The 27171-nt window shown below is 43.0% G+C and overlaps 1 protein-coding gene across 2 annotated transcripts; it reads right to left on the bottom strand.

Moving 5' to 3' along the window:
• Window positions 1–1715: 1715 nt before the first annotated feature.
• Window positions 1716–2764, bottom strand: LOC113277693. Of its 2 annotated transcripts, none has more exons than XM_026526723.1 (2): window positions 2744–2764; window positions 1716–2466 (listed from the first exon to the last, which is right to left on the bottom strand). In XM_026526723.1, the coding sequence occupies exon 2, from the start codon at window positions 2464–2466 to the stop codon at window positions 1795–1797; it is 672 nt and encodes a 223-aa protein (XP_026382508.1). In that variant the 5' UTR covers window positions 2744–2764; the 3' UTR covers window positions 1716–1794. The 2 variants fall into 2 exon arrangements, with proteins under 2 accessions (XP_026382508.1, XP_026382507.1); XM_026526722.1 differs by lacking the exon at window positions 2744–2764 and adding an exon at window positions 2586–2726.
• Between the last annotated feature and the right edge of the window lie 24407 nt (window positions 2765–27171).

A 27171-nucleotide genomic window follows, 5' to 3' on the forward strand; every position in this document is an offset into this window, starting at 1 on the left:
GCTTAGCACACAAACTCTTATCTCAGGGATACTTTTGGCCTTACATGCAAAGGGACGCAAAGGAATACGCCAAGAAATGCGTGTCATGTCAATTACACGGTCCCCTTCTAAAAAGGCCGGCAAATGAGTTGCACCCTGTTATGAGCCCTTGGCCCTTTAGTATGTGGGGATTGGACATCATAGGTACATTTGCTACTGCACCTGGGGGCGTCAAGTATTTACTAGTAGCAACTGAATATTTTACCAAATGGGTAGAAGCGGTAGCCTTGGTACGAACTGAAGCAGTTCATGTCCGAAAATTTATTTGGGAGAACATAATATGCAGGTTCGGCGTACCATCTACTATCATATCTGAAAACGGAAAGCAGTTTGACTCACAAACGATCAAGTCCCTCTGCGAAGGATTACACATCAAGCACAATTTTTCCACCCCCTATTATGCACAGAGTAACGGGCAAGCTGAAGCAACCAATCGAGTGATCCTGGACAACCTTAAACGAACTCTCGACAAAGCTAAAGGAAGATGAACGAAGTTCTTACCCGGAGTCTTATGGGCATACAGAACAACACCATGGCGGTCAACAGGGTTTGCACCATTTGCATTAGCTTACGGAGTAGAAGCTGTAGCTCCAGTAAAATTGCTTGTCCCAACAACAAAAACACTAGCCGAACGTTCAGGCCAAAACTCGAAAATCCCAGCAATGGATAAAGAACTCCTAGAAGATGTTCGAGAAGAAGCATCTAGAAGGTTGGCCATTTATCAACAGTCCATGAAGTTTCAATACAACAAGAAAGTTCGGGAACGAGTATTTCAACCAGGAGAGCAGGTGCTACGCAAGACCAGGCCTAGCACATTTGATCCCAACAGTGGAAAGTTGAATGCTAATTGGGAGGGTCCTTGCCTCATTGATAGGCCTGCTGGCGGCGGAGCATATTGGCTAAAGAAATTCAATGGCCACGTAGAGCCAAAACCATGAAATTCTTTCAATTTAAAAAATTCTATCATTAATGTAATAATCATTTCCCTATAATAAATGATTTTTTATCTACGCTTAAAAGATCAAACTAATATGGATGGATATCCATGACGAGAAGGTCAGAGTACGATAATGACAATACAGTATTCATATTATCTAATTAAGAGAGGCATATCTCATGAGGTAAACCTAAACGATTGCTTAATTTATTTTCAATATTCATAAACAAATGTATGATACACACTTCGGTACTAGCCAGAGTCGTTTAGTAATAACACTCGCATAGCTAAGATCGGACATAAACTTCGGGCATACTAGCCAGAGCTATTAGACAATAACTCTCGCACAGCTAGCACCGATCCCAACTTGGCTTTGATTAGAGGAAATATATTCCTTGCACGGTCTTAGTCAATACTTGCGCAAATTTGCGAGCAAGCTAAACCGGTTTAGCGCAGGCTCAAGAATAGCAAGGACCTTGTTTCATGGGCAATGGAACCCTATCTCAGGACAGTGAGAACTAAACAAATTGTCTTTGATTAGAGGGAATATATATATATATAACCTTCACACAATCTTAGTCAATCTTGTGCGAATTTATAAGCAAGCTAACTAATATTAGCGCAGGCTTAAAATGAACAAGGACCTCGTTTCATAGGCAATGAAATCCCATTTCAGGGTAATGGGAATTCAAAATTGGAGAGGTTGCAAAACCAAACACACACAAAAAAAAATAAAAAATAATAATAATAAAATGATGATTTTATTTCAATAAAAATTCTTAAGGAACAAACAAAAAAATAATAAAATAAAATAAATACTAATGCCTTGCAAATGAAATAAAGATATTTATGCTTTTCCTAGCGATATTCCTCAAGTCATCATTGAGATCTTTAATCTCCATATCCTTAAAAGCTATCTCGGAACGGGAGCGTTTGATTTCCTGGTCTCTGTTAGCAAGGGCGGCTTGAATCACGTAATCCCGCTCAGCTGTAGAAGATTTCAGTATTTGACTTGCACGATCAATTGAAGATAAGAGGCGATACATGTTCATGTTGCAGATGCCAAATATTTCAGCCAGATCGGTGATTTGGGCATAAGCCTGTCGATCTTTGGGTAGAAGGCAGCCATTTGCCAAGCCTTTGGCAACATTGGGATCAAAAATGGCAGAGTCCTCTTCGGTGATTCGAACACCATTCGTCTTGACAGGGACTGCAAAAAAATCTGGAGTAATATCAGCGGGATCCGTTTCATCAAACAATTCATTTAAGGACTTCTTGTAGGGTGACGTCGGAGTGTATGTCGGGGAAGCCTGATTCATTCTAGAAGAAGACTCAATCGTGTCAGTAGAAATATTAATGACGTTATCCGGAGATGGAAAAAGTCTCAGCCCCACATCCTTCACCTTCATCCTGCGAGTTCTCGTTAGAACCAGCTTCCTGTTGGCTTTGGGAGCATTTTCATAAACCAGAACACCTTTTCCTTTTGTCATCTGTAAAAGATTTGGAGAGCAATGATTAATTCATTTCTTTAAAAAAATAAATATATATATCAGCTGATGTGATCGTGCAAAAGTAATACAGTATGCAAGATGAACAGTCAAAGACATACTCAATCAATTGCGAAGAACAGGTTGGAAAATATGTATTCATACGGATACTACATTTAACTGTAAAGGAAAAGATTCCCTCTATTTTGGTGTCATCATTCTACAAAGTTATGACTAACTTTTTAGTAAAAAAAAAAGAAGAGATATAGAGAGAGCGTACCTTTCTCTCACTTCAGCACAGTTATAAAGCATAAGAAAGAAGATTCAAGTGGGGCAATATCAGTGGTATTTATAAAAAAAAGAAGCTAAGTTGCAAATACGGAGTCAGAGACTCAGAAGGGAATTTGTTGGAGATTTTTCGAAGACCGCGTAAGTCATTTTTGAAAATGTTCAACAGATATTATTCAGGGTGCTGTTGAAATACGTCATTGTCCACATGCAAAGAAAGAAGCAGTCAATTCACTACTTTTTAGTATGCTGAAAAGACCCATTCGTATACAGTTGGAGCAGTAAGGAAGTACGTCACCCTGCTATACCTGCAGTTGGAACAGACGTACAAATAAAAAAAAATTGAAAAAAGCTAACGAAGCGGCAAAGTTGGGCCTTGGCAATATTACTCAAGTTAGAAATGGAAGAATTCAAGCATCTTATTTCACAGTAAAAAAAAATAAAAATAAAAATAAAAATGAAATGAAATAAATTAGCAGCAGGGACCAACGGGGCAAGACTCATTTTTCAAATGTCAAGCTTTACTCCAGCTACAAATAATCGGGTGCATCGTTTCGACACGTAGTATGGGGGCGACAAAAATACGACTGCGAAACAACTGGTCTAGACCACTTTTCTTAATCCACCAATAAATTGGGAATTAAGAGGGGCAATGTTTGGACCATATAATTATAAAATGGGCTTGACAGGATCTGCAGCCCATTAGATTTAAGCAGAAATATTGGGTCATGGGCAGGAGCCTAGATCCATTAGGGTTCAAAAATCCAATCTGATAATCTTATTAAAGGTGACTATATTCATTGAACCTAAAAAGTTGGATGAATTTGTTAAGGGTAAGACCAAGCATTAATTCAAACCAAGAAGTTAGAATTAATCTGGACTTGTATTTAGTCCAAATACATTAATTGACCTGGTCATCCTAAAAGAAGGGAATGAATAAAGGTTAACTATTGGACCAGGTTCATTTTCAAATGTCTAGATACATAATTCTAATTCTAGCAGTGATGAACCTGGACGACATTTGGTCCAGGTACATCATCACAATGAATACAGACAAGTAATTGACTGGATACATGCCCTCTATTACCTATAAATAGAGGAGGGATTTCAACAGTAGAGGTACACAATTCTAATCCTTTTCTCTCCACTAAAACCTGTTTAGAGCTCCTTACTCATTGAGGCATCGGAGTGTCCTTGCAGGTACCCCTCTTTTCTTCAAGAATATTAATAAGCCAAGAGCATTGAAGAGCTGAGCAGGAATTCTTTCATCAACAAGCACGAATCACGAGGAAATTTGTGGATCATCTCAACGGTCTACAAGACATCCATCAAGTATTAATCTTACGCCATCCAACGGATAAGATTACATCATTTCCGTACGAATCTCGAGGATTGTTGTAGGAACATTTTTGTTACAACAGATACATCACCCCACAGTTGACTGTTACAACCTACGAAGGATGTTCCAGAGGAAGCTGGAGATAGGCAAGATCAAGATGGGTAACCTCGAAGGTGCTAAGGCGGTTCAACACCAAGTTATGATGCTCTCTCATGACCCAAGTGGAGATATTTGGAGACCTTGGGAAGACGATGGTGAGGAGGCGTGCGAAGTCGAAGTGGATAACCCCACATTCACAAACACTGATGTAGTGGATAGCAAGTTCGCAAAAACAGTGTTGGCTCAGCAGTTCCTCGGCTTCAGCGAAAACCAAATCAAAGAGGCGTCCAAGGCCATAACAACTATCGGGGCGGGAAAACCCTACGACTCCCTCCCCAAGGAAGCGATCGTGTTTACAGATGAAGACATTTGCTATCCATGGGAACATCTTAGTCCCCTGTACTTAACCGCACAATCAACAAACACCCACTGAAGAGAGCCTTTGTAGACGGGGGAGTGTCCCTAAATCTGATTTCAATGCACACGCTAGACATCTTGGGAGTACAACTATTGATGGTTGTTTTTAGTTCAGGGTTAAGATTGTAAAACCTCGCACATTTGATATGTCGTCACTCTGCAAAAAGACAGAGCCATGTAAAAGTGATGAGTGTTCAACCTCTTCACTGGCGCATTTATTGAGCAACTCAATATTTTCTCATGAAATTTATCCAAAATGGTGCATGTAGCAACAATCCCAGATATTCTGTAAATTTTGGCACCTTGCCTGTATTACTCAGTTAATATAAGTTTCTTTGAATGCTTTCTGTGTATTTTCCCCGGATGAACCCTTAATGTTGATATGGCATGACAATTTGTGTTCACTCGCAGCAGAGTAGTACGAATTTCTGAGTATCAAGGTTAAGGTCCTTGCATAAAGTATTTAATCGGAAAGCATACTGCTCTCTGGAAATGAACTTAAAGAACTCTGTGTCAACACATGAAATTCAATCAATTTTGTGATAATTCACAAGATTCAGATATTACCCTGTCTAATTTGTAAAAAGTAGGGTTTTGCGCCATTCGCAGTATATTAGACCTTGCCTGTCGAAATTAAGCCTATGCGAACCAGGTAATTAATCCGCCATGGATTAGTAGGTGCAAAATCCTACCTAAAATCAGAAAACAAGGAATAAAAGGAGCGGCGGAATAGGAGCAGCAACAAAGGAAGGTGTGGCCATGCCATAGGCCAGCCGGCGCCACTTGCAAGTGGCCACACCCCGTGTTGCTCAACCGGCCCCTATTTTCTGTCGACCAATCAGGTCGCCTTAAACCCGCCACACACGCATGAGTTGTGGCTGGTCCCGTACTTGCTGGCCCTATTTCCTATTGACCAATCAGGTCACTTTAAACCCGCCACACGCACACCAGAAGTGTGGCCACGCCCATGCTTGGACGACCCCCTCTTTTCCAACCAATCAGGTCGCTTTAAACCTGCCACAGTATCAAAAGAGGCAAAGTTGCGCCAGATGGTCACGATGCCAAATTGGCTTCCCAAAAGTCACGCCAACATGCTCATTGGCATGCCATGCCGCGCCAATACACTAATTGGCATGCCAAACATGCAAACGTGCGACTTTGCACAGTAGCAAGCCGAACATGCCAAACGTGCCACTTTGCCGTAGTAGCATGCCAATCGTGTCAACATGCCATAAATAGCGCGCCAACGTGCTAATCCACTCCTTGTTCGTGGACAAACGCCATAACATATTCCAATTAGGGTATTCTAAACGGCTCTGCCTTAGTGGCATTAGTCGAAACCCTAATTTTCGGTCGTGGCCCAATTACGCTACTTTGGCCCTACAACATGCCACGGGCCATGTGGGACCCGCCAAACCCTAAAAATGGCGCCATTCTATAATCACCCGTGGCTATCCTTGCGCCTTATGGTTATTCCCATATTATTGCCTGCCATAGTTCCTTTGATGTTTCCATGGCACCGATTGCATAAAGCGTCACCGTGTCGCGGCCATGCCGTACGCTAATTAGGGTTTCGATATGCCAAACCCTAATTTAGCTAAAGTTTTCACGCCAACTAAGTCAAGTAATTCTCCAAAGGCCTTAAGTTTGATATAGCAACAAGGTCGATGTTGCCAGGGCCATATTTGGGTCTAACACCAATATACCAAAATAGCTGTCATGGCTACGCTAGGCGCCACTATGCCACTGGCATGACGCTATATGCCACTGGCATGACGCTATATGCCACTGGGATGTGCCAATGACTCCATTGTGCTGTCGTCATGCGCCAACAGAATGTGGCCATAATCAATGGCCATCTGTTTGAGGGTGAAAACGGTTTCCTCTGATTTCGGTAATTTCGCGTGAGTGGGTGAGAAACAGAGTCTAAACCCTAAACAATATACTGCAAGGGAGTACTTTAGATTCGAGAGATCAATCTGTACAAATCTGTCCTAAACCAAGAAATGGCCGTTCCAGACTTGTTTCGGTCACAAAGTGAAGGAGAAGGGTTGGTTTTAGGGAGGGAAGCGAAGAAAGTGTTGAGACCAGAATAGTTGATTCTGAAAGAGTAGTTGTTTGACTTGTACCAGAAAGTGAAAGCTAACAGATGGGAAAGCTAGCAAGTGATTTTTGAGTGTTGTATGCTCCTGACCAAAACTTGTTGTTTTGTGGAAATATGTAAGACCTATTTATACAAGTCGTAACCCAAACGTACTCTGGTCTCGTAAGAAATAGAAACAGCTGAGTAAAGTGGAAGGAGGTGGTAACGGGTAACGTCTGGAATTTATATTCCATAATGAAAGAAACGTTTCACCATTATTCCTTGCATTTACTAACCGACTCATTCTCATGACACTTTCTTGTAACAGGCGTAGTGTACGCCGCACGCTGTAAACCGCCAAACCAAAACCCTAATGAGCATCCCCCAGTTTGTGACATGTGTTGATGTCTCGATTGTTTTTGTGGAAAACGTGTAGCATGTTGTTGTTTTTGTTTGGAAAGTTGAGCTTGGAAGATTTGCCGGCTCGGTGGTGACCCTCGACGATCGAGATTTTTCATCTTTAGAGGAAGGGTAGCCGTTGATTATTGCAACCCTTTTCTTTGTAGCCAGCAGCATGAAAGCATGGCCGACATGACTTTGAAAGAGTTAGGCGTGACCAAGCTAGAATTTTGGTGTGGTTTAGGCGCGACCAAAGTCGGGTTTTGGCATAGTTTGGGAGCGACCAAAATTGGGGCTTGGCGTAGGGCCAAAGGTTGCTGCGTGTTAGCTGGTGACTTTGGACGGCTAAGATCTGTGTCCCAGATGGTAGGATGGCCGTTTATTGTTGCGGCCCTTCGTTTTGGTAGCTAGTGGTACGAAGGAAAGGATGACATGGTTTTGGCATAGAGTAGGCGCGACCAAAATTAGGGTTTGGGGAAAACCATGGTGTTTGGCCTCGGGCCGCAAGTTTCCATGCATTTGGTGGCGAACTTGGAGGTCCGAGATCTGCATCTCAGATGGAAGGGTGGCTGTTGATCGTTGCAACCCTTCGTTTGGCAGCCAACGACATAGTTTAAAGTCGGCATGGCTTTGGCATAGAGTAGGCGCGGCCAAAATTAAGGTTTTGGGAAAACCGTGGTGTTTGGTCTCGGGCCGCAAGTTTCCATGCATTTGGTGGCGAACTTGGAGGGCCGAGATCTGCATCTCGGATGGAAGGGTGGTCGTTGACCGTTGTAACCCTTCGTTTGGTAGCTAGCGGCATAATTTAAAGCCGGCATGGCTTTGGCATAGATTAGGCGCGCCAAAATTAGGGTTTTGGGAAAACCGTGGTGTTTGGCCTCGGGCCGCAAGTTGCCATGCGTTTGGTGGCGACCTTGGAGGGCCGAGATCTGCATCTCAGATGGAAGGGTGGCCGTTGATCGTTGCAACCCTTCGTTTGGTAGCCAGCGGCATAGTTTAAGGCCGACATGGATTTGGCATAGAGTAGGCGCGACCAAAATTAGGGTTTGGTGCAAACCGTGATGTTTGGCTTTGGGCCGCAAGTTGCCATGCGTTAGGTGGCGAACTTGTGTGGCTGAGATTTGCATCCCAGAAGGAAGGGCAGCCGTTGGTTATTGCAACCCTTCGTTTTAGCGTGGAGATGTAGCTGGCACGACATGCCATTGACACGTGTGGTGCGACAGGCATGGTTGGCATGCCTTGGCGCGGAGACGTGGCTGTCATGGTTTGCCATTGGCATGGTGGTGTGGCTGGCATGGTTGGAATGCCTTGGCGCGGAGACGTGGCTGGCATGGCTTTCCATTGGCACGGTGGTGTGGCAGGCATGGTTGGCATGCCTTGGCGCGGAGACGTGGCTGGCATGGTTTTCCATTGGAACGGTGGTGCGGCTGGCATGGTTGGCATGCCTTGGCGCGGAGACGTGGATGGCACGGTTTGTCATTGGCACGATGGTGCGGCTGGCATGGTTGGCATGCCTTGGCGCGGAGACGTGGCTGGCACGGTTTGCCATTGGAACGGTGGTGCGGCTGGCATGGTTGGCATGCCTTGGCGCAAAGACGTGGCTGGCAAGGTTTTCCATTGGCACGGTGGTGCGGCTGGTATGGTTGGCATGCCTTGGCACAGAGACGTGGATGGCATGGTTTGCCATTGGCACGATGGTGCGGATGGCATGGTTGGCATGCTTTGCCGCAGTGACGTGGCTGGCATGGTTTGCCATCGGCACGGTGGTGCGGCTGGCATGGGTGGCATGCCTTGGCGCAGAGACGTGGCTGGCACGGTGGGAGAATTAGGGTTAGGTATGTACAGAGGTGATGTCAGTTAATACTGAAGGGTTCTGCCGTGGAACATGACACATGTATAAAAAAAAGGTACCCTGGTAATTCTTACATAAGCACGCTGATTGATTCAATAAATGCGCTATTGGTCATAGTGATGTCATGTCAGATATACGATTTTACGATTTTAACCCTAAGCTAAAAACCACCATCAACATTAAGTCCCCTGCTTATCTCGGAACAGGAGCATTGTTGGGAGGTAAGCATAAGATGGTGACAGACAAGGACAAAATCGAAGCAGCGGGTCATGAAAGATGGCTAGGAAGATTCGTCTAACCTTTTTCGAGAGTGTTTTTGGGAATTCGTGATCCTTGCGTTGGCGGCCTTGCATGAATTCTACTTGCATCGTTATTGGATAGACGTGAAATGGTAGAGGCAGTCGCTTGGTTGAGACACATGATGTCATCTTGATTTGGTCACGCGTCATCTTGGTTGGGCTAGGGAACGCGAAGGTGCTGGATTAGCAAGTTGTTGGCGTGACTAGGAATGGGATTTGGCTTGGTGCGGCTTGGGCGCGGCTTGGCTTGGTGCGGCTCGGGCGCGGCTTGGCGCGATTTGGCTTGGCTTGGCCCGGCTTGGTGCAACCTGACTTAGCTTGGTAGTGGACTTTCAACACGGTGAGGCTTGCTACTGCGGGCCCGGTTGCCTCTTTCCATGCGTACCTCGAATAGGAAATCCTTTCCTTATCCAAATCCAAAAGTGCTACGTTGTCGATTTTGCTTTCAAACCTTGTTGCTGGTGTCAGAGAAGGAAGAACGCGGGCAAGTGTGTCTCAAACACGTGCCTCCACGTTTTCTCACCAAACCCTAATTATCTCGCATGGCCAGGCATGAGACCTTTCCTTATTTTTGCTGGTAGAATAGGTTTTAACTAAAACCTGATGTCACACCTTAATTCACGGCTAATAGAGAGCTTTCCTTTTCGGGACTTCATCGCTCTGCTGGATATAAGAGATGGCCTTGAATCCTTCGTTCGCACAGATCATTTTGAAATCGTGCCCATCCTCTTTACAGGTATCATCTTCGTGTTTTCTTCTAGTTTTGTCTCCTTTCTGCCATAGGTTGCTGGTGTAGACAGGGTGAAAACGTACCCCCTTCTCTGGTTTTGCAGTAATGGGATCTTCCAGTGACAGTCGCACCTTTAACTCTTCAGAGAGAACTTTGGAATCGGCGAAAACCAGTTTTCTTCTCATGAGGAGGCGTTAGATAGAGTTGAATCTCTGTTCCGTGAAGTTGGTGGAATTATTCGGGACATACCTTCTACCTATCTAGGCGAAGTGCGGGTGCGTGTTCAGACCTTCTTAGCTTCGGTGAACATGAAGGAGGAATGGGAATATGACGAAGCGCCCCAGTGCATTGAAAGGCTTCAGTGCAAAAAAAACTTTTTCACATCCCAGTGCTAGGGCGGAAAGGTTTGCTTCTCGGTTGAAACAACGGAAGACTGAGTTTGTGAAATTTTCGGGGGAAAGCCCACGTAACTTCCCTGTCCCAGAAGGCATCATAATCCTTGATTATGATGTGAGTGAATCAGGAAATCCTCCTCGAAAGGTTGTTGAGGAGACTTCCGAGGAAGGTGACGTTGCATTTAATGAAACTGAAACAGCTTTCAGAGTAGATGCCGAAACTGTTGTTGGTGACATTGGGGGAGTCGTGGTGGCATATGCTGGGCCGGTTGTTGAAGCGGACGTCGGGAAGGAGACGGATGTTGTTGCCGCTGAGGCGACTTCCGGGTGGGATGTTGAGGTTGCTACTGCTGATGCGGCTTCCGGGTGGAACCTTTGCTTCCCGAAAGATTGCTGGGGAAAGTGTTTGAAAGGGCTCTGATCGAGGCGTTGGCGACTCGCGCATCTGCTTTCGATAACTAGCTTCTCCTTTTTATTGTTTCTACTTGTTGCGTAGTCGATGCTTTACAGACTCATTTTTACCCTCTTTGTATTCCGAAGTTAGGGCTTCGTCGATCAACATCCCACTTGTGGTTTCACATCTTTGAATAAAAATTCTTATTTGAAAGACCCAAATCTTCCATTATAATAAGTTGTTGCCCTTCCTTATTCGTACATTATTCCCTTCAGAGCTTTGAATAATTGAATAAGGTATTTCTGGTCGTGGTTTGACGGTTTAATGGTTTCTTGATGATTTGGGATTTATTAGGTATGTGCCCTCTTTTTTTTTTTCTGAGATTCGGAAGACTCATTTGGAAGGAAAGGTATGCTTTTAAATGAAAATGAAACCCTAATGAAGAATGCAAACGGTGCATTCATCTCGGGGAATACAAATATTGAGTGGAAAGAGAAATGGCTGAAGAAAATACTAAAAGAAGAGTGCTGGAAGAGAAAGTTGTACAGCGTCTTAGGCATTGAAAAGATCGAGCCATCGCGATGAACTATCACGCCCTCCAGCTTGTCGGTGTTGATGAGCTTGCAATAACCGCCTAGAAGGACGTCTGCCACCAGATACGGCTCATCTTCTTTTTCTTTGGGTAAATCAGTTCGAACAGCTATCTTCAGCGTTATCTTTACGACTTGAAACGAGGTCGCTTTGACCACCATATCTCCGATTTGAAACGGGTTCGGGTGTTGTGCAACCTTTTGAATCTTGGTTTCATCAGTTTCGACTGCAACTTCCAAATTCTTGGCGAAGCGCTTGAATGGCCCAGCGCCCCACTCACATCTCTTGACAGCATCCGTGCCGGTAATCATACTGAGTCCCCATGATGGGATAAGAGAAGAAATGACTGGTTGGGGAGAAGATCGTTTGGCCAGACTTACTTGCGTCTGGAATCTATGAGTCAGCGTCAACGGGCTTTCTCCGGATGATCGAGTTCCGCTGGTAAGTTGTTGACACAGCAACAAGCTGGACGGCTTGTTGGAGATTCTGTCGGGTGTTGACATCGGTAGGGGGATGTTCCCGGTCTTTATTTGTTGTCGTATACCCAAAAATGCCCCAGGATCATGTCGTAACCTAGTTCTTTGACAATATGGAACTTGTTATGATCTCGAGGTTAACGTAGTTGTGCGCGTTCCAGGCTTCCCCTTCCGGGCTCTTAATTACGGATGGGGAATGGGTAGCTTCTTGCTTCAAAATTCCTGCGGATTTCAGAGTTTTGAAGGTAGTGATGTTGAAGTCAGAGGCCGCGTCGATTAGTGTGTTACCGAATTCAATGCCTCTTAAGTAGGTCGTGGTTAGCAGTCCCTAGTTGTGCTTTTCAGCATAGTTTCCTGAGGGAGCTTGGGCTCTTCGCGCGGTTTCCGTGGTAGGAAAAAGTCGTTTACTTGACACGATGCGATTGAGAGCCATGAAGATATCTTGACGCTGTGCCTTGGAAAAGTAGAGAATTTCGCATACATGCTGCATCATGGATTGTACAGTCTCGTGCACGGAGTCCCCGGATACCCCGCAATTCCTCGCCGGAAGTGGATCTCTATGCACGCCCTCATTCCCCAGCTGAAGTTCTCCTGCTTCTACCTTTTCCTTAAAGACAAGTTTTAGTTTATTGCAATCATTGGTTGGGTGATGAACAAATCTGTGGTAGTGGCAATATCTGGGGTTTGCCATCTCGGCTTTTGTCGGTGGGCGCCTTGGAGATGGTAGTCTGATAACATCATCTTGAACCCATGCCTCTAAGAGTTCCGATCACCTCCTCGATGGGAAATGGAAAATCCAAAACACTTCATTCGGTTTCGTGATGACGCATGGGGATCTTAGTGGCGGCCCTCCGTGACTGAGCTGCTCGTCGTGCTGGCGCCTCGCGTTTAGGCTGCTGGTCTGCAACTGGGGCTTTCCTTTTTCCTCCCTAGTCCACTACGCTCACAGAGGAGGGACCGACATCGTACCGTTTGTTTATGAGACGTCTACTCCCGCAAGTTTCGTGCATGTCTTCGGCTCTGGTTGGTATGGCTCTTTCTAACAATGTTGGTGCTGTTGTGGATGATCGTTTGCAACTTCATGGAGTTTAGAGAATGTCCGGAAACGTAGGTTTTCTAGCAAGGCGCGGTAAATGGGAGCTATACCGTTGATGCAGGAGTTTACCAACTGTTGCTCGGTCACGTTCGGGTCATGACAGTCTAGTGCTTGAACCCTGAATCTCTTGAAGAAATCATTTGGATGCTCGTTGTCTCGCTGGTACATCCTTCCTAGATCCGAGAAGGTAACTTGTTCGGACACGAAGAAGAACTTCTTGTAAAATGCAGTAACCATGTCACCCCAGTTGGGGATACTGTTTGGCGCGATGCTGTTGTACCACGTGTATGCTCTTCCGGTAAGTGATTTTGAAAACCCCCTCAAACAAAGAACGTGATTGTATTCGTGTTCGCCGAGGACCTCTAGGAATAGAGAGATATACTCACGGGCATTCCCAGTGCCGTCGTGCAGAGTGAATTGAGGAGAAGAGTATCCCCTAGGGAGAGGAATCCTTTGTATTTCAGGTGGGTAAGGGGGTTGATGTTGATGTATGTATACTTCATCACTTTTGACTTGATTTCGAATTAGTTGCTCCAAACCCTCTCGTGTGACAAAATTGGACGGCCGACTTCTCTCTGATGGGGTTCCGGCATGGATCCCCTCGTCCATGTCGATGCGTTCTGCCGAGGTGCCGGCGCCAGGGGTGTTGGAGGTGTTTCTCATCGGCTCTAGAGGGCGTGACTCCTGTGGTAGCCGTTCTGTCAGGGCCTTGAGAAAGACAAGTACTTCTTTATGAGTTGAGACCATGTCCGTTCGGGCTCGAGAAAGAACCTCATGGCGTTCCATCAAATCGGCGATGGTGATATAGGGTCGGCTCTCTCTGGCTCCTTCGATTTCTCGTCCTGTTGGCGGGGTAACTGGAGTCTTGGTGACGGTCGGAGGTGTCATGCTTGAAGAGGCATTAGGGCCGATAGTGGAATCTCTGGCCCCGGTGATCGGTGGTGTAACATCTGAAGGAGGGCTTTCGGTGTTTCCAGGATTAGCAGGTTGCGTAGAAGCATTAGAGGCGGCAGCGGCTCTGGACCTGGTGATCGGTGGTGTAACACCTGAAGGAGCGGTTTCAGTGTTGTTGGGCTCAGCAGGTGGCATGGTGATGCCGCTGGAAGGAGCGTTAACACCTGTGAAAGATTCCGTGTTGGTGTTCTCGTGGCTCGCAGCTGATCCGGAACTGAGTTCCACCATATTGAAGTTGGAATTGAAAGATGAGGCTGAAAGATGGAAATTGATATTCTAAACGAGAGATCGATCCTCCCGCTGTGGTCGCCAATTGTTTGAGGGTGAAAACGGTTTCTGCTGATTTCAGTAATTTCGCGTGAGTGGGTGAGAAACTAAGTATAAACCCTAAACAATGTACTGCAAGGGAGTACTTTAGATTCGAGAGATCAATCTGTACAAATCCGGCCTAAACCAAGAAATGGTCGTTCCAGACTTGCTTCGGTCACAAAGTGAAGGAGAAGGGTTGGTTTTAGGGAGGGAAGCGAAGAAAGTGTTGAGACCATAATAGGTGATTCTGGAAGAGTAGTTGTTTGACTTGTATTAGAAAGTGAAAGCTAACAGATGGGAAAGCTAGCAAGTGATTTCTGAGTGTTGTATGCTCCTGACTAAAACTTGTTGTTTTGTGGAAATAGGTAAGACCTATTTATACAAGTCGTAACCCAAACGTACTATGGTCTCGTAAGAAATAGAAACGACTGAGTAAAGTGGAAGGAGGTGGTAACGGGTAAAGTATGGAATTGATGTTCCATAACGAAAGAAACGTTTCACCATTATTCCTTGCCTTTACTAACCGACTCATTCTTACGACACTTTCTTGTAACGGGTGTAGTGTACGCCGCACGCTGTAAACCGCCAAACCAAAAACCTAATGAGCATCCCCCAGTTCGTGACATGTGTTGATGTCTCGAGTGTTTTTGTGGAAAACGTGTAACATGTTGTTGTTGTTTGGCAAGTTGATATTGGGAGATTTTCCGGCTCGGTGGTGACCCTCGACGATCGAGATTTTTCATCTTGAAGGGTAGCCGTTGATTATTGCAACCCTTTGCTTTGTAGCCAGCATCATGAAAGCATGGCCGGCATGACTTTGAAAGAGTTAGGCGTGGCGAAGCTAGGATTTTGGCGTGGTTTAGGCGCGGCCAAAAGTCGGGTTTTGGCGTAGTTTGGGCGCGACCAAAATTGGGGCTTGGCGTTGGGCCAAAGGTTTTTGCGTGTTAGTTGGTGACTTTGGACGGCTAAGATCTGTGTCCCACATGGTAGGATGGTCGTTGATTGTTGCGGCCCTTCGTTTTGGTAGCTAGTGGTACGAACGAAAGGCTGACATGGTTTTGGCATAGAGTAGGCGCGGCCAAAATTAGGGTTTTGGGAAAACCATGGTGTTTGGCTTCGGTCCGCAAGTTGCCATGCGTTTGGTGGCGAACTTGGAGGGCCGAGATCTGCATCTCAGATGGAAGGGTGGTCGTTGATCGTTGCAACCCTTCGTTTGGCATCCAGCGACATAGTTTAAAGCCGACATGGCTTTGGCATAGAGCAGGCGCGACCAAAATTAGGGTTTTGGGAAAACCGTGGTGTTTGGCCTCGGACCGCAAGTTGCCATCCGTTTGGTGGCGAACTTGGAGGGCCGAGATCTGCATCTCAGATGGAAGGGTGGTCGTTGGTCGTTGCAACCCTTCGTTTGGTAGCCAGCATAGTTTAAAGCCGGCATGGCTTTGGCATAGAGTAGGCGCGGCCAAAATTAGGGTTTTGGGAAAACCGTGGTGTTTGGCCTCGGGCCGCAAGTTGCCATGCGTTTGGTGGCGAACTTGGAGGGCCGAGATCTACATCTCAGATGGAAGGGTAGCCGTTGATCGTTACAACCCTTCGTTTGGTATCCAGCGACATAGTTTAAGGCCTGCATGGCTTTGGCATAGAGTAGGCGCGTCCAAAATTAGGGTTTGGTGCAAACTGTGATGTTTGGCTTTGGGCCGCAAGTTGTCATGCGTTAGGTGGCGAACTTGTGTGGCTGAGATTTGCATCCCAGAAGGAAGGGCGGCCGTTGATTGTTGCAACCCCTTCGTTTTAGCGTGGAGATGTAGCTGACACGGTATGCCATTGGCACATGTGGTACGGCTGGCATGGTTGGCATGCCTTGGCGCGGAGACGTGGCTGGCATGGTTTTCCATTGGCACGGTGGTGCGGCTGGCATGGTTGGCATGCCTTGGCGCGGGGACGTGGCTGGCATGGTTTGCCATTGGCACGGTGGTACGGCTGGCATGGTTTGCATGCCTTGGCGCGGAGACGTGGCTGGCACGGTGGTGCGGCTGGCATGGTTGGCATGCCTTGGCACAGAGACGTGGATGGCATGGTTGGCATGCCTTGGCGCAGAGACGTGGCTGGCATGGTGGGAGAATTAGGGTTAGGCATATACAGAGGTGATGTCAGTTAATACTGAAGGGTTCTGCCGTGGAACATGACACATGTATAAAAAAAGTTACCCTGGTAATTCTTACACAAGCACGCTGATTGATTCAATAAATGTTCTATTGGTCATAGTGATGTCATGTTAGATATACGGTTTTACGATTTTAACCCTAAGCTAAAAACCACCATCAACACCATCCTTTCTCATGGGTTACAATCTAAGTCGTCCGAATTCTCCACAGAATTGACAGGCCTGTGGAAAGTTTTGGGCGACAAACTAAGATAAGCCAAATAGCATCACGTGCTATTTTATTGTGGCAAGTCTCCTGACTTTGACTTGCCACACATAGCAACCTACTACATGTTTTCCACGAAAACACTCGAGACATCAAACATGTCACAAACTGGGGGATGCTCATCGGGGTATTGGTCTGGCGGCTTACAGCGTGCGGCGTGCAACACGCCCATTACAAGAAAGTATCAGAAAGCAGGGCAGTTAGCGGCGACAAGAAGTAGTGGGTGTAAATTATCCCGTTTCCTTCATAGTGGGAACGTGGTCTCGAGCATTTACGAATTACCCCACTTCTCCATCACTCAATCATTCCCACTTTCTACGAGATCAGGGTGCGTTCAATATGACTTGTATGAATAGGTTCTACCTATTTCAACCAAAAAACAAGATTTAGTTAGAACAACACAGTATCCAGAAAAACACCAAAGAACGGATAGCTTTTATTCCGCAAGCCAGTTCCAAATTCTGATACAAGTCATAAAATAGCTGCACCTTCAGAATTAACCATTCTGGTCTCAACACCTTCTTCGATTCCCTCCCTAAGACCAACCCTTCTCCCCCACTTTGTGACCGAAGCAAGACTGAAACGTCCATTTCTTGGTTTAGGCCAGGATTTTACAGATTGATCTCTCGAATCTAAAGTACTCACGTGCAGTGCATTTGTTTAAGTTTAGATTTGTTTCTCATCCACACACCCAAATTTACCAAAACCAGCAGAAACAGTTTTTACCCATAAACAACTGGCGACCACAGTGGGAGATTAATCTCTCAGTTGCAAAATCAATTTCCAATTTCCAATTTCATTTTTTCAATCCCAATTTCAAGATGGTAGAGCTCAGATCCGTATCAGCAACAATCCCTGATGCCACCGGCGCTGAGAACGTCCTTGGTATCAACGTCCCTTCCAGTGGTATCAATGTACCACCTGTTAGCATGATCATCACCAGCAGCACATGAAGCATTCCCCCAGGCGTTACACCTCTGATCACCTGGGCCAGAGCCGCTGCCGCCAACCATAATATTTCTTCAAGCGTGACGCCCCCAGTTGTCACCAGAGCCACCGCCACTCCACCATCGGGACGAGAGACTGGAGGAACCAGAGGAGGCCAACCCCCTATCACCATTGCTGATTTGATGGAAAGACAGGAAGTTCTTGCTAATGCTCAGACGGCCATGGCTTCAACTCAGAAGGAGGTGCTTACTTTCCTCAAAACACTAACGGATCGGTTACCGCAGGAACCACGCCGACCAGAGCCAATGAGGAGCACTTTTAATATCCCTGGAACCAGTACCTCAGCAGGGCGCACCCTTGTAGATGAAGAGGCCCACCCATTGGAGAGGAATCATCCATCCAATTTCATCACACGCGAAGATTTGGAACGACTTCTACGAAATTGAGACAGAGAAAACCCGATGGACATGCACTAGCATCAACCTCCGTATCCTCCTGATGTGCAAAGAGTTCCTCTTCTGAGGGGATATTCTTCTCCTCAATTCTCCCTTTATGACGGCACTGATAATGCGCGTGAACATATATCTCGATTTTTAGAATCCTTGGGAGAGCACGAATACAATCATGTCCTCCGCTTGAAAGAATTTTCAAAGTCACTTAATGGAAGAGCGTACACCTGGTACAACAACATTTCACCAAACATCATATCCAACTGGTGTGAGATGGTTGCAGCTTTCTACAAGAAGTATTTCTTTGTGTCTGTAGCGCCCCCAAAGCTAGCAGCTGACTAATCCAAAAGATTAGCTAAATAAAGAGGCACTAAAGATCTAGATCATTTACTTTAACAATTAAATAATAAATATGCTACAAAGCTTAACCCAAAAACTAGCCCCTTTCAGAAATATATAAATAAGAATTCCTCTCAAATGATACATATACAATTGTCATTTGGTTTGCAAATAGAATATACAACATAATAAACATAGCAGAAGACTCAACGCCACAAAGCTTCCAATGCGCAACCCTGATCTGTCTCTGAAATTGAAAGTGGGAATGGGTGAGCACATCATCCCTAAAAGGGCTGCCCCGTAGGAATAACAACTAGCTTTCAAGTAAACATTAATATGATTCGAAGACAATGCAGGTTTTATCGAAAGTCGTTAATATACGGAAAGACAAGAAACACAAAGTAAAAACTTCTTCAAAGACATCCATAAATAACAGTAAACATCCATGTATGAGATGTGTGTTGCCGCACATAAGGGAAGAGTAATATTGATGCCAATTCCACACCGAATAGGTAATACTGCGGTGTATCGCCCTAGCCATAAAATACTGAATATATAGAGGAAGAATAATATTGTGGTGTATTTCCCTAGCCGTGTAATATTGCGGTGTATCTCCCTAGCCATAGAATACTAATATTGTGTCGGCACACATCTCATACCATACAGATCACACAAAGATATGCATGAATTTCACAACACAAAGATTGATTTGTAAAACAATAATGAATACAAGAGAGTTCGTTATCGATTCCCACCTCTTTTGATGACAAGCCTCGCCTACCTCGATATGTACAATCCACGGGTTCGTCTTTTGAATCGATCGTTGTTAGTAACAACTAACTGTTAATCACACAAGCACACTAAACATTAGCCAAAAGGCTCATACAAGGCTCATAACATAATCCCATACAATTGTCTAGTTATAAGCCAAGTGAACTATCTAATGGTTCTAAGCCCATTTATGACTTTACACCCTTTTATTATCTATCTTCATCATATCTAAGGTTTACTAATTTAGTTAGGTTGATTCTAAAGTCCAATAGCTAAGTATTATGGGTACCTATAACTTTGTAGAAGGAACCAAAGGTCAATTCGGACCATAAGTGGTCCAAAACATCAATATAAGATAACTAGTCTGAAGCCCAAGTCCACTTAAAAAAAAACCATTACACAGGGCCAGTCCCAACTGGGTCAACTAACGGTCGCTGACGGTCTAAGGGGTCAACTAACGGTCACTAATGGTCAAATGGTTCAACTAACAGTCAACGTCCAGCCAAAGGTCAAGTCCAGCGTAAATGGTCAAGGTCAAGTCAACTGAGTCAACTCAGGTCAGGATCTGTAACTCAGTGAGTTAACACCGATTCAACTCAGTCAGATTAACTGAGTCATCTAACTAAGCTAGTCAGACATCTAACAGAGCAAGGGAAACACTGGCCTAAGCCATTACAACTTCAATTCCTACAACACCTTCTTCTTTAACATTCAACTCTATCATATTATTTACAAACATAAACTTCAGCTCAACATTTCAATTACTCATAACTTAATCACAACAACAAGTTCAGTTTCCCTGCAATTGCAGCTCTTAAGCAACATTCTTTCTATATACATAGTCCATCAGTTGTGACCAAAATATAGACTACTTCAACTGAGTTCATATCAACACTGTCAATTCTATCCAACATCAATGCCAGAAATAAGTTCTACAACCTAACAACAACAACAGAGTTGAAACCTCCCACAACATCAACATGGTTCATCTCATAATATTCATCAGTAATCATCCATATTGTCTTATCTACCATTATCAATTCCAAAGTTCAGCACTGATCAAACAATGCACATACTATCATTACTAGCAAATATGTATAATCATAACTCGCATATGCACTACAAACGAATTCCACTATTTCATCCATGCCCTGCAACATTCATCACAACTGCAATTCATATCACCACCAGTTGTAGCACAAATCTACCATGTCCCCATCAACTTCAGAGATTTTATTTATTCAAACTGAATCCTTACCAACACAATTACTTCATCTGCAACTCAGTACAATTGTATCAATGATCGCTGTCGTATGTGCCAAAAATAAATTACCTTCTCACTACTCAAAATATAAAATATAGCAAGGGTAAGAAAGGATCGTTCCCACAGAGAGGATCTAGGTTGTCAAGTTGTTTCGGTTTCTTAAATAAACAAGGGGGGATTTCTGATTTTTATGTAAAGGAAAATAAACTAAAAGCAAATAATGAAATAAACAAGCAAATCAATAAGATAAAGATATTGGTCAAGGATTAGTTTCCATTCACAAACATGAATTTGTAACAATAACTAGAATTGATATTTAATCTCAACTTTTATCAAAATTCCTAGGATACCTTGATCGCAAGAATATCCCGCTAATTTCCTCTTGTCATCAACAAACACATTAAAAGATGCGAAAGTTAATTCTTCCTAGAAAGCAACCTAAAGTGTAAAAGCACAATTAAGTTTAACTCCATAAGAGCACTAAGTTCTATGAAATAAGACTAATCAATGAAAACGAACGTGTAAAAGCACTAATCCGTTTTAACAAAGGTTATGATCCACATGTGACTACTAGGATGTATCACTACAAGCAATAATCACGATTATGCTACGTGTATTCAAGGTGTATCACGTTTACGTATAATAAACCCTAAACTAGCAATAGATATGATTACGAGTTCTACCAATTTGCAACTTGACAAAACTAACAATCAATCATACATGGCGATATTTCTAGCGAATCATAATCGATAATTGTGAGACAAAACTAATTTATTGAATGAAAACCCATATTTGGAAATCCAACTTATTCCTTAACCAATATAAAAACTAGCTCATGTTAATGGAGTTCATAACAAGGATAAAGAGAAGAGTTTCCATGTCTAAACCCTAGAACAAAAGTAGAGAAGAAGATAATAAGATGGAGATCTCTAGGTTTAGAAAAAGACTTTTCTATTTATATGCTTCTCCCAATCCAAAAGGATACTCTTTCCAATATTAGGTCTTCTCAAAACCCATCTCCAAGTGGTCCACTAGGCCCATGTATGAGAAATATGTCTCTGGAATTTTGGGTCCAAAACTGGTCGCCGGAGTTGATAACGTCATCACCGGAATTTCTGACATCATCGCCGGAATCTGGCCGGAATTCGCACCACTGGTCACCTGAGAACTGCCGCCGGAAAGCTGAGTCAAACTGACGGTCTTCTCAAGTCTCTTCTATCTTTGACGGTCTTCATAACGGCGCCATCATCTTTGGATCACTGAGTCATATGAGCTCAATCGTTGAGTCAACTCGCCGTACTCCGATTCCGGCAGAGTTTCCCCTGTTTCTGCTCAGTTCCCGGCCAATTCCAGGCCATTCAAATCCCTGCATTCCTAACATACATCTACTCATTCCACATCAACATCATTACAGCAGCCTCCAATTCCACTTCTTGGTTCAACTGCAACCAAACTCAATCCACTCCAGCAGCTACATTTCACTACCATAACACACTTAACAGCCTTCCAAAACTTGCTCCCCTTCGTCCCTTACTGCCATCACCATCTTGGTCTCGACCTCGAACACACTCATTCATCACCAGCTCCATTGGCAGCAATTACAGAAGCAATTTGAATCCAGAATCTCTTCATAGACCTTCACGCATAGCTACGGTACCCATGGAAACAACATTAATCTTCAATCAGCTACTTGCTGAAGTTTGCAGCCTGGTCTTGACCAAATCCGAGCCACTGCCAACACCATGTCCATCAAATTCCGACTGTATTCACCGTCTTCAAACAATTACGGCAGCAACAACCTTCACCTGCACCTGAATTCATTCACAAGACCCATTCAATCTCAGACCTCAACCAATGCCATCTTTCAGCCACCACCACTTGAATTACGGCTACGATATAACTTCCCCTGGCAGCAACCAACAGTAACATCACTCTTCTCTATTTTCATAAACCCTTGTAACTCAGCCAATCACAGCTACAACTTCTTCTTCCACAACAGAACGACTTTACCCTTCTTCATCTCAGTGTCCAAATTCGATTCACAGAAAACCCATCTTCCTAAATCGACATAAAACCCAAATTCTTCATTTCTCATGAACCCAGAACACCAATTCGAACTCAATCACCGCAGAAACCCATCTCATAATTCGTACCCAGTTCAACAATTTCTTAATCATCCTTGAATCTACTCCGTTCATCCTCTGTTACATCCATAAACCCATGATAATCATCTTCTCGGATTTTCAATAATCAATAACATTACATTCTTCCCATCACCTACACACATCACTGATTTCAACTGAAACAATTTGTGTTCTTCCCAGTATCTTGTCAAAGATCAGAACCCTAAATCAATTGATTCTTCTCTGGAACACTAATTTCACATTTCAGCTCACCTTCAATCAACAACACAATTCATTAAAGCAACAATTAGCCAAATCCCCTTTCTCCAATCTCGTTTCCTCCCTGATTCGCAGATTCACTTTCTTTGATTCCTTACTCCACTTCTTCAAGCAGCCGACAACAGAGGAGAAGAAGAAAATGGGGTAAAATGAATTCTAATTTTCCTCTCTCGACATAAATGTGGTCTGTATAAGTGGAATGGGTATTTACACCCTAGTAACAAGAACATGCTTCCAAGGTGAGGTGCCCCTTAGCCTTAACTCGGCTCCGTATAGCTCCCATGTGAATTGACCTTTGTGCTCCTTTTCGCTTCAAATGGCTAATATCTTCTTCTTTTTCTCATAATGACTCCAAAGTACCTAAATAACTCAAAATCACACATAAGATACATAATTTACATGAAAACTTGCAAAGAAAGCTTAAACAACGGATATAAAACTAGGTGTTTATCACACCTATCAAATTCCCCCACACTTAGACTTTGCTAGTCCTCGAGCAAATCAAACAAAATAATTCTAGAATATACATACAACTCCGTGTCGTCGAGGCTACGGTCACACTTAGCATGTATAACAAGCCTTTAAACCCCTAGGTGTCCCTAGTGGACGAGTTTTAGTCTCGTGAAGGTTTACAAGAGGTCTACCTACAAAAACCTTTTCTTCCAAAATCCAGATACTTGTGACAATTTAATGACACTAAACAAATTTTTTATTCGATGGCATACAATCAATGATTACAGGAGGAAGTACCCACTTTCGAATCCAATTCATTTATAAATTAGTAATATAGCTTCATCGGAAAGTTGAACACAACCACAATACTCGGAATCTAATCAACCACAATCACATGAAAAGATTAAGAAGATAGATATAGAAAATAGATGGTGGCGAACTGTTGACTAAGGTGAACGATGTTTCCCATATCTGTCTGAAGGTCACTGCCAAAACAAACCTAAAAATCCTATTGGATTGAGTTACTGGTCTGATTCTAATATCAACGCAGCTGGCATATACAAGGGAACCAGCAGTCGACAAACTCAATTCTAGATCAATTCACTGGCATATACAAGGGAACCAGTAATCGATTTTATTCAACACAATAATAATTTTTTTCTTTTATTTTCCTTTTTTTTTATTTTTTTTATTGACATCATGATTGGATCTTTTTGATCCAAGCGCATGATTCTTGTCAGCAGATTACATGATAGTCCCCTTGTATCCTGTACTCCACGCTTGCTTAGGCGACGGAGACATGGAGAACACACACATATTGCTTTATCCAAGTGTCATTTTTATTCCTTTTGGTCAATTGGTCAGTCTTTTTTTTTCTTTTTCTTTTTTTATAGTTACTCAATCACTCTATTTCATCCTACCAATGATAACAATCCGATGCTGGTACCCCACCAATTCACTTAGAGAAACAATAGATAAATATGTTAAATAAAAATAGAACATGATATGGTGACGACTCCGAGATATGGTGACAACTAACATGTTATTTTATATCTTGTTCGTTTTCATATGAATAGACTCTACTAATGGGTTCCTCAACTCCTACAACCACGATGTTTCCATTAGTGTAAGGAACAAGTTGCTAGACTTTCTCTTCTTCTTCTTCTTCTTATTTTTTTTTTTAGTTTTTCTTAACAAGGCTAAAAACTCTATATGCAAAAGACTCCCCCACACTTAAACTTCACATTGTCCTCAATGTGAAAACCGAAAATTCTGAATTCTGACGTACCAGCAGATAAAACACAAAAACTGTATAAATTGGTAAGGAATTTGGCAAAACATTATTTCACGAAAGTTGTTCGCCTACATCTTTTCTACACAGTGTCAAAAGGGAACAGTGTTTCGATAAATGGTCTGACAGTTATGGTCTCTGGACAGAACTACGCGCAGTCTGAAATTTTCTGACGAAAGGTTTTCGTCATCATTTTCTTCTAAAATAGATTATCGACTCAAGGAAGTTAAACATGGGGATGCAAATATGATATGAAAAACGAAAGATAGAAATACAAACTCAGTGGGTTGCCTCCCATTTAGCGCTTAGTTTAACGTCTTTAGCCCGACTTGCACGACGAATTCCCCATACACCAATAATCGGAAAAGTTGGGGATCCACCCATAGCACCTGTTTTACAAACACTAGCTTCAAACACATATTAGCACAATAAAAGAGAAACGAAGATATTAACCGATAAAAGTTTCCCCCACACTTATTCTTGTCCACACTTGGAAGTGTATAAAGAATGTAGAAGTCGGGTACTTCCACGGTTTCTTGTTCCAAGACCTGCATACTTTGAGAATCAAGTATCTTTAATGGCGTAAATCGAGAAACAAAGTCATTCAACAATATTCTCGAAGCACATACATTCAAACCAATAAGAGGTAAAGAAGAAGAAACAATATGCAAAGGGTTAGTCAAACCTTGCACAATCTCTTGTATCACATAATCCTCGCCATCCTTGAAAAATTCAAGTGAATTACTCACCTCTTTTATATCATGGTCCTCTATCAAACCTTGCAACCATTCTTCATTCGTTTCTACCTTAACTAAAGTCTCGGCATTAACATCATCATTATAATCCTTTGCAAGATAAATTGGGTCTTCCACAATATTGGTAATAACGGTCACATTCTCAACATACTCGTCATCATTAGGCTCAAACTCTTTTGCGGCTGCAAATTTTATTACAAGAAACTTTTTTAGAACACTCAAAAATGCAGCATCCTCAAGCTCCACCCTTTGAATAGGCTCTTGATCATTATTAAGATCAATGCTTGAGTAATATACACAAGTGTCATCATAGTCCTTTTCATCTTCATCTTGATCCCAGAATTCCATTGTACACCTTTGGGTAATGTCACCATGAGTTGCTTCAAACGACGTATCTTCATAATCATCATCAATTTCATAGTTAACATAAGATTGATTGTCGCTGAATTTAGTGTTGCTAACCTCAAATTCATCCTTTTTAATAGGCGAATGATCATTATTAAGATCAAGAGTTGAGTTAGTTACATAATTATCAACGAAAGTCCCCAAAGGTTGGCCTTTTTCAACATTAGCATCAATCAAATATTCATCACACACCACGGGCACATTAGAATAACTATTGCTTTGAAAACAAAATTCTTCTTCATACCTTTCTTCCTTGTATTCATCAATGCTTCTTCGTAAGATAGCCATACCTTCACAAAGTTCTTGGAGTTGCTCTTCTGTAGCCTCTTTATCTTTTTGAAACTCTTCTTGTAAAAAGTTGGAAACTTTGTCTAGAAAGTCAGAGACTTTTTGTTCACAAGCATAAGAATCCTCCCATCCTTGTGGTTGTTCACACACATACCCTCCATAAGGTTGTTGAGGAAAACCATAAGGCTCCATGGAATATTGGTCATAGCCAATGAATTGGTTTTGATTATACCCCTGGAATTGTTGGAAGTTGTCATGTTGTTGAGATTGTTGGAAACCGTATCCATTGTTCCAATATGCTCCATCCATGAGAAATAAGTACCTGAAACACGATTCTCAAAACAAGGTTAAAAACCAGAAAATAAAACAAAACTAAAAAAAACACAAGAAAATAAAAACCAAAAACAAGTGACAACCGCTGCCTCCCCGGCAGCGGCGCCAAAATTTGATCGCCGTCGTATGCGTCAAAAATAAATTACCTTCTCACTACTCAAAATATAAAATATAGCAAGGGTAAGAAAGGATCGTTCCCACAGAGAGGATCTGGGTTGTGAAGTTGTTTCGGTTTCTTAAATAAACAAGGGGGATTTCTGATTTTTATGTAAAGGAAAATAAACTAAAAGCAAATAATGAAATAAACAAGCAAATCAATAAGATAAAGATATTGGTCAAGGATTCGTTTTCATTCACAAACATGAATTTGTAACAATAACTAGAATTGATATTTAATCTCAAGTTTTATCAAAAGTCCTAGGATACCTTGATCGCAAGATATCCCGCTAATTTCCTGTTGTCATCAACAAACACATTAAAAGATGCGAAAGTGAATTCTTCCAAGAAAGAAACCTAAAGTGTAAAAGCACAATTAAGTTTAAGTCTCTAAGAGCACTAAGTTCTATGAAATAAGACTAATCAATGCAAACGAACGTGTAAAAGCACTAATCCGTTTTAACAAAGGTTATGATCCACATGTGACTACTAGGATGTATCACTAATAATCACAATTATGCTACGTGTATTCAAGGTGTATCACGTTTACGTATAATAAACCCTAAACTAGCAATAGATATGATTACGAGTTCTACCAATTTGCAACTTGACAAAACTAACAATCAATCATACATGGCGATATTTCTAGCGAATCATAATCGATAATTGTGAGACAAAACTAATTTATTGAATGAAAACCCATATTT

The sequence above is a fragment of the Papaver somniferum genome, chromosome 5 (genome assembly GCF_003573695.1).
Source record: "Papaver somniferum cultivar HN1 chromosome 5, ASM357369v1, whole genome shotgun sequence".
Lineage (NCBI taxonomy): Eukaryota > Viridiplantae > Streptophyta > Magnoliopsida > Ranunculales > Papaveraceae > Papaver > Papaver somniferum.

Excerpts from the sequence above, each read along its gene's own strand:
- LOC113277693 (XM_026526723.1), bottom strand. The coding sequence starts at position 2,466 with ATGACAAAAGGAAAAGGTGTTCTGGTTTATGAAAATGCTCCCAAAGCC.